The sequence below is a fragment of the Saccostrea cucullata genome, unplaced genomic scaffold, assembly GCF_032062105.1.
Source record: "Saccostrea cucullata isolate Sc308-1 unplaced genomic scaffold, CSIRO_AGI_Scuc_v1 ctg19079, whole genome shotgun sequence".
In the NCBI taxonomy this organism is placed as follows: Eukaryota; Metazoa; Mollusca; class Bivalvia; order Ostreida; family Ostreidae; genus Saccostrea; species Saccostrea cuccullata.
Window position 1 is genome coordinate 1 of NW_026938843.1, and position 8770 is coordinate 8770.

The window sequence follows — 8770 nt, forward strand, 5'->3', positions numbered from 1 at the left end:
TCCTACAATACTGGACCCTCAAACTGGGAGGATCAGGGGAGTGTTCTGTCAGCCACCTCACACTCTCTGATAACTACATATAGAAACAAAGTCAAACCCTCAGATCATAAGCAACATATTTGTAAAATGGGAACTCACAAAGTTTATCCATAAGAAAGATATTGACATGAATAATGAACTTTTTCAGTGACCTTGAACTCACCAAAATGACAATGGGTCAAGATCATGGCACACCCTCATAACCAGGTCATAACCAATCTTTCTGTGAAGCAGTAGATTGAGGTTCTCACATAAGAAAGGTATGGACCGAACACATATTTTGACTTTTTCTGTCAGTGCCCTTGAACTTGCACAAATAACACTGGTTCAATGTCATGACAAACCCTCAGGTCATAAGCAATATCTGTCAAATGGTAACTCAACTAGATTATTCATAAGAATGATATGGATTGGACACAAATTATGAAATTGTTCTTTCAGTAACCTTGAACTTGCCTAAATGACCTTTGGTCAAAGTCATGCCACACCCTCAGGTCATGAACAATCAGTAGATTCTTATGTTCCTCTGTAAGAAAGATATGGACCGGAAAAGTTTGCACAGTCAGATGGACAGCTAGACAGACAGATTGACAAGAAGATTCCTATATACCCCTAAACTTTGTTTGCGAGGGTATAATAAATTAATTTCAGAGAGACTGGTCAGGAAATATTGGCATTTGAACACTTACTTTTTCTGTGACCTCGGGTTCCTCAACATCCATACCTTGAGGAAAATCTTCATCATATTTCACAACACAGAGGGACAGGTCACTTATCTTCCCATCAGCAACCAGCTCATCAATATTCAGACATCTCATTATAAAGTCCTCATCTAAATTTTCATGGGCTGGGACTGGACACAATTCAACCAATGAGAGAGCAGGAGAGGTTGGCTTGCTCATAAGGAGATCTTCTAATCTTCTTTTTTCTTCTTCCAATAGAAGCTAAAGAACATTAGATATGGTCACAAAGATGTTTTACAGTACTTGTTAGTAGAATAATTAACACATCTCTCTCTCTGAGCTATTGACTTACCCACTCTGGATCTTCATTGAGGGGTGGAGGCATAACAAAAAGAAGACAAGAGGTTCCCAGAAGGGAACCACGTACATCAGAAATGGATATATTACCCTCCAGGAGCCTCACACAAAGACCCAGACTGCCTGACATTGATTCATGTGTAACAGGTACAGTATACAAACTCAGCAGTTCATTCTATCAATATTAAAAAATATGAAATTAAATAACAAATAACACTGACATCAAAATAATTTTCATCTTTAACATTTCTCATCTTTTTTTGAGTGAAATATTTGATTTTCTTGATTGACTAGCTTTTCCAAATCATATATCTTTCAAATACCTGTTGGTTACATGTAAGTAGTTAGATTTACCTGTACTGAAGAATGTTGGTCAGATTTGGGGGTCCCTCTTGAGAATTTGGCCTTCAGCCATTTAGTGAGATTACTTAGACTTTGACCTTGGTGGTCTGTCTGTATGTAGTCTGGGTCAGGTAAAGAAATCACCAGTTTCCAAAACACTTGGCTGCACTTAACATTTTCTAAAAAAAAGTATATGAACATGCAACTTATTTCATAACAATGATTTTAACAAAGTTGTCTGGCTTCAATTTTTTTCATTCAGCTTTAATGATGACCTCTTTTACACGACACTCTATTTTTCTTCAGCAGATGATGTCCACCTAGAGAACAAATGTCTAAAGGTTTCCAGGCTTTTTGTCGACATAGATTCCTGTAGATTTCATGAGCCGTCAGGACTTTGTCTTCCATCTCTGATCTCTTCACAAATATCACTGGGGACTCCACAGATAACTTTGTTGTCTGGTTCACATAGAATCCTCCCTCATCCACCCCCTCCACCCTTCTCTCTGGAATTAAGGCCTCTATCTGCTGTGCTGGATCCATCATGGAGATTGATGAAGGGAAGTCTAGCAAGGAGCGTTTAAACTTAATTCAGCCGTGCTAGCTTTCCACATTCTGAGATAGCGCCCTGTTCTTTTGACCTTGACACAATGTTCAAGGTCAGCTAACTGTTGAAGCCTTTCCACGACATCTTTCTGATAAACTTCTGATGATACAGATTGAGTCATGTCTTGGATGGAGGAGTTCAGAATGACATCTGCTATCTCTGCAGAACACCTCTGGATTCTTTGCCTCTTTAATTCAGCATGCACTTCCCTATGATCATGACAATGATGTTCGAATTAGAATATACACTGTACATGTATTTTTCTGTTCAGTAATGATAAAACTAGCAAAATGAAAAAAAGTGATTTAAATTAGAAATACTAGTAGGTTATTCTTCAAAATAAGGATAATACAAAACTATTTGGAATTTCCTTATGTTTTTATGTTTGTAACAAATCTGAGTTTTATCCAAAAGATAACCTGATTTCTGCGGTGGACATATTCGATGTCTTCTGATCCAGGACTTCCTTCAGAATCTCACTGGTCAGGTACACAGCTCACCAGTTATCATGGCTTCTCTCTCAGCTTTCTGTTGTTTCTGTCTCAGTAGTTCTGCTTCTGCCTCAGCTTGCTTGGCCAGGGTCCTTAATAAAATAGAAAGGTTTATAAAACCAGATATATGATCATTGATTTGTTCATGTCCAGGGACATTTTACTTTTTTTCAACTTTCAAAGTAACTTCCATAAAGCATATAAATACCATAAGTAAAATCTATAAGTACAGTCATGCAGAATGACATATATTCCCATGATTGGTTCATTTGGTTAGGAACTCAGGAATTGATAGTGAAATATTCTTAAACATGCACATAACTATTTCTTTTCTCTGTGTCTCACTAACTGTACAAAATACACTATTTAACTGCAGTGTTTGAATTCCACCTAAGCCAACTACATGCATAAAAAAAATTTTTAAATGACACTAGACGGTATGTATTTTACCAACAAAAAATAAGTACATAACTATACAGAAGCCTAAAACAAGAGAGATAACTCTAAATGAAACATGACAGGAAGTGTACCTGTATTTTAACCTATACTGAATCAGGTGATAAAGTCACATCCAATTGCTATTTTTGCAGAGAAAGAATAAGATTTATATAATATCTGTTTCAAGGTACTGTTTTCTTTTCCAATAATTTTATTTATAAGCAGTGATTAGCCATGGATTTGTTTTACCAAGCTTGATTTATTTTATCTAAAAGTTTTTTTCTTGTGGTCCCTTAAAAGATTAAGACTTATTGAGAAAGACAATATCCGTGATTTCTTAATTTTTTTCTTTATTTGCAGAGATAGAGAGAAGATTAGACTAAATTCTTATTTTAAGGTATTAATTTCTTTTTAAAATAATTTATAAGAAATGATTACTGAATACAGGGAAGTATACAGGGAAATTTTTGCCCTTTTTAGCTCACCTGAGCCGAAGGCTCAAGTGAGCTTTTCTGATCACATTTTGTCCGTCGTCCGTCCGTCTGTCTGTCCGTCTGTAAACTTTTCTCATTTTCGACTTCTTCTCAAGAACCACTGGGCCAATTTTACCAAACTTGGTGTAAAGCATCCTTGAGTGAAGGGAAATTTTAAATTGTTAAAAAGGAAGGGACATATCCCCCTCGCAAGGGGAGATAATCAAGAAAAGACAAAAATAGGGTGGGGTCATTAAAAAATCTTCTTCTCAAGAACCACTGGGCCAGAAAAAGCTGAAACTTATGTGAAAGCATCCTAGGGTAGTGTAGATATTAAAATGTTCAAATCATGACCCCCGGGGGAAGGGCGGGGCCACAATGGGGAATCAAAGTTTTACATAGAAATATATAGGAAAAATCCTTGAAAATCTTCTTTGTCAAGAACTACTGGGCCAGGAAAGCTGAAACTTTAATGGAAGCATCCTTGGGTAGTGTAGATATTAAATTGATCGGGGGAAGGGCGGGGCCACAATGGGGAATCAAAGTTTTACATAGAAATATATAGGAAAAATCTTCTTCTCAAGAACCACTGGGCCAGAAAAGCTGAATTAAACTTATGTGAAAGCATCCTGGATATACCAGTCTAAATTGTAAAAATCATGACCCCCGGGGGAAGGGTGGGGCCACAATGGGGAATCAAAGGTTTACATCAGAATGTCTTGGAAAAATTGAAAATCTTCTTCTCAAGAACTACTGGGCCAGGAAAGCTGAAACTAATGTGAAAGCATCCTCAGGTAGTGTAGATATTAAATTGTTCAAATCATGACCCCGGGGGAAGAGGGGCCACAAAGGGAGATCAAAATTTTTACATAGAAATATATAGGAAAAATCTTTGAAAATCTTCTTCTCAAGAACCACTGGGCCAGAAAAGCTGAAACTTATGTGGAAGCATCCTGGTATAGTGTAGATTCCAAATTAAATCATGACCCCGGGGGAAGGGTGGGGCCACAATTGGTAATAAAAATTTCTACATAGAAATATATTGGAAAAATCTTTGAAAATCTTCTTCTCAAGAACCACTGGGCCAGAAAAGTTGAAACTTATGTGGAAGAATTCTTGGGTAATGTAGATTTTAAATTGTTCAAATCATGACCCCCAGGGGAAGGGTGGAGCCACAATGGGGGGATCAAAGTTTTACATAGAAATATATAGGAAAAATCTTGGAAAATCTTCTTCTCAAGAACCACTGGGCCAGAAAAGCTGAAACTTATTTGCACATGGAAGGATCCTGGGGTAGTTGATTTCAAAATGTCTTAATTATGATCAGTGGGGTAGGGTGGGGATATATAATGTATTACAAGGGGGAAATCTGGTAAAGAACAGAATGGTCAAAGCTTCTCAGGTGAGCGATGTGGCCCATGGGCCTCTTGTTTATTTTTATTTCTTTCGCCCTAATAGTCACAAGTGGGCAAATTTAAAATGGGGCAAATTCAAAGAACAGTAAAAATTCTTAAAGGCCAAGATTTTTAACAGTAGGGTTTTCTCAGGTAAGGGGAGGGACTAAATTTTACATGCGTGGCACCCCGAGGTATTGACGGTCGTGCAGACCATGTGAAACGCTAATCCCTATACACAATCAGTATATACGTGTATATTTATACTCGTGAGTATACACGAAAATGACTTTCAAATCAATTTCACAGTTGGCTTATTAGAAAAACACAGCGAATGTAAATATTACGTCATAAAGACTATAAAGTGACGTCACAATAAGTGTATATTTTTCTGATCTTTCCAATGATATCAAACTCAATAATCTCCGTGAAACATTCAATTTTTTTTTTGAAACAGTTTTAAGAACTTTTGAAATGCCCCTCGTACTTCACGCAACTTGTTGCGTAGGGTATAACAAGTTCTTTTTTGAGAATTTTCAGAATATGTTCATTTTTAACATGTTTAATCTAAAAATAGAAAATAAATTTAAAAAATGTGACTTCTATATAACATTTATTTGATATCGTCTAATAATCAATAGAGTTTTTCCAAGAATAATAAAAAGAAAATTATATATTATAAATTTGAGTATATTCATTCAAAATTTAAAGTGCATATTACGAGGGTTGTTCGATATGTATTGTGTATTGTGCCACAGTGCGATAACGCCTTGCACTATTTCGTCGATATTTATACTCCTGGATAACTCTATTCAATACCTTGCCAAAAGTATAAACACGAGCCTTCATCTACACATGGTTATAAAATAATCGTCATTTCAATAGAGCCAGTCGTTGACAACTGTTGTAAAAATGGTTGGGAAACGGGTTGAGAATATTGAAGAAATTAGAGCTTATATAAAAGTTCGCACAAAACTCGGTAATTCGGTAAAGCAGATTTTTACTGAATTGGGGGAAGTTTATGGGTCTGATTTTAGGTACATGTATCTTATGAGACAGTTCGTAGGTGGAGACAGAAATTTCTGACTGGCACAGAGTCCGTCAAAGATGCAGCAAAATCGGGTCGACCTGTGACTGTATCAGGCAAGACAAATGTCTCAAAAGTCAAGGAAATAATTGAAAGTGATGGCAGGTACATGATTCGTGATATTGCCAAAGCTGTTGGCATATCGCTATCGCGGGTGTATTTCATTTTGAAGCGTATTTTGAAAGTACGAAAGATTTCTGCCAGATGGATACCCCATATATTGACAGATGACCAAAAAAGGGTACGAATACAAACCGCCAAGCGACTGCTAAAAATGTTTCCAAACTTCAATCAATATAATTTGCAGTTACTGGTGACGAAACAATGGGTTCACTATTTTGAACCAGTAAGAAAAGTTGGAAACAAATTACGGCTAACCAAACACGGTAGAAGGCCTGTAGTTGCCAAAAGGACAATGAGCACAAAGAAGGTCCTTTATTGCATATTCTTCTCTTGTGATGGTTTAGCCGTACAAATTCCGGTGCAGAAGGGCAAAAGTGTTACAGGTCGGTATTACCGAGATGTTGTACTGAAAAAGCTCAAGAAATATTATCAGAAACGATGTCCTGTGTAGGGATTTAGGCATGTTCGCCTTCTTCATGATAATGCTCCATCACATACATCTGAGCTTGTGAAGCTATTTTTGAAGTCTGAGAATGTTACCATCTTGCCACACCCACCATACTCTCCGGATCTAGCACCATGCGACTTTTTCCTTTTTCCAAAACTTAAAAACTTCTGGTCGTCGATACAAGTCCCGGCAGGCCCTTGGCTCAGCCGTCAGTCAGTGCCTCAGAGTTATACCTAAATCAGCGTACCGTGACGCATTTCAGAAATGGATTCATAGATTAAAATTTTGTATTTCAAATCACGGAGAATACTTTGAAGGGATGTAATGTCCATTTGACTATTTGAATAGAATGCTTTTGAGATATCGTACAATACACAATACATATCGAACAACCCTCGTATATTACTATTTAAAAAATCATGAATAAAAGAAATCTCAAATTTTAGATTCAAAGCCATCATGGATCCCCGCCTCAGTGCCCAGGATTTGATCAGATGTGACTTATGCGAGACAGCTATAGTACAGATGTACTGTGAATTCTGTCATGTCAAGCTTTGTAAACCCTGTATTGGAGAACACATTGCTGAGGAGTATAGCAAGCATCAAATTGTCCCATTTCAGCAAAGAAAATCAACCTTGATTTATCCAAAGTGTACAACACATCCGACCAAAGCCTGTGAATTACAATGCAAAGAATGTGACATCCCTATTTGTGCTTTGTGCTCAGTATCTGAAAGTCATAAGAGACACTCAATGTCAAACCTTTTCGAAATTTATAACACAAAGAGACAAACCATTGAAAAAGACTTACAGGATATAGAAAGCATAATTTCCCCAACATATGAAGAAATTGCCACTGGTTCAGAAATCCAGATAGAAAACTTAGAAAGAGAATATGAGAAACTTACAACAGCAGTGAAAAACCATGGGGAAGAATGCCACAAAGAAATTGACAACATTGTCAACAAACTGACAACAGAAATTAAAGAGATGAAAATCAAACACAAGGCCATTCTAAAGAAACATCTGGAAGAAATCAAACAGATACAGTCAGTTATTGAACAAACACTGCTCAGTCTGAAAAAAGTGGAAGAATCAAATGAAATACTAGTATCTATGGCTATAGAATATAAGTCTAAAAACCAAGAATTCTGCAATCTTCCTCCAAAAGTTCTAGTATCACTGCCAATATTTAGCCCCAAGACAATAGATACTGAACAGCATTACAAGGTGACAATTGATGGGGCTTTAGTTTACTCTGATTGGGAAAGAAAGACCATAAATAAAGTGAAGAATGGACAGACAGTGGAGATGATCAGACTACAGGACTGGATACATACACAACTCTGTGTCACCTCCTCTGGTGATCTCCTGGTTACCATGTGCAGCGATGATTATTTCTTGGTTTCTATATTTCCTAGACCACGGTCCAAAGTTGTCCGTTACTCAGGCTCCACAGAGAAACAAACAATACAGTTTGCTGAGGAGGGTAAACCTCTGTATTCAGGAAATAGAAACACCAAGTACATCAGTGAGAACAGAAACCTGGATATCTGTGTGGCTGACTATAAAGCTGGTGCTGTAGTGGTTGTCAATCAGGCTGGAAAACTCCGATTTAGATACACTGGTCATCCTTCTGCTAAAAAGAACAAACCATTTCAACCTTTTGGCATCACAACGGACAGCCAGAGTCAGATCCTGACAGCAGACGGTGATAACCACTGTATCCACATCCTAGACCAGGACCGACAGTTCCTCCGTTATATAGATAACTGTGATCTGAAGGATCCATTTGGTTTATGTGTGGACAAAAAAGACAACTTGTTTGTGGCTGAGTGGAGTGGAAAACTTAAGAAAATTAAATATCTTAGATAGACATGTATTTAGGTATATAATGTGATACATCTTTTTTAAAAAAGCCTAAAAGGTACTCATCTATTAGTTTTATTTTATTAAAATTTACAAACTTATGTTCATTACAAACAGTCTTTAAGGGACTCCGACCCTCAGCCAGGAAGGACGTGTCTTTAACTTATAATTTCATTACAAAGTTCTTTAAATGAAGCTTGGAAATTAAATTTTTTCATGCAAAAATTTTCATTATATGCCTCTCAATGTGCTTCAAGGTTCTTTGAACATCTCAGAAAGGTCTAATTAAAAGAAGACATTTTTATCCCGTAAAAGCATTTTTAGATACCAATGTTTATTAAGTTAACATGATATGAAATAAGAAGTGATTTATAGAGCTTTGCAAAAACCTTGAAGCACATTGAGAGGCATATAATGAA

At 36.8% G+C, this 8770-nt stretch overlaps 2 protein-coding genes across 2 annotated transcripts; one reads left to right on the top strand and one right to left on the bottom strand.

The window, feature by feature from the left end:
* Positions 1–6: 6 nt before the first annotated feature.
* On the bottom strand, positions 7–1603 carry LOC134251511 (uncharacterized; the record flags this gene model as incomplete). The annotated part of the gene is made up of 4 exons (XM_062733928.1): positions 1434–1603; positions 1075–1254; positions 729–983; positions 7–73 (listed from the first exon to the last, which is right to left on the bottom strand). Coding segments are annotated over exons 2-4 (457 nt in total), but the record flags the coding sequence as incomplete, so codon positions are not given.
* Positions 1604–6941: 5338 nt separating this feature from the next.
* On the top strand, positions 6942–8357 carry LOC134251512 (uncharacterized). Its single transcript, XM_062733929.1, has one exon. The coding sequence runs from the start codon at positions 6942–6944 to the stop codon at positions 8355–8357; it is 1416 nt and encodes a 471-aa protein (XP_062589913.1).
* Positions 8358–8770: the final 413 nt, after the last annotated feature.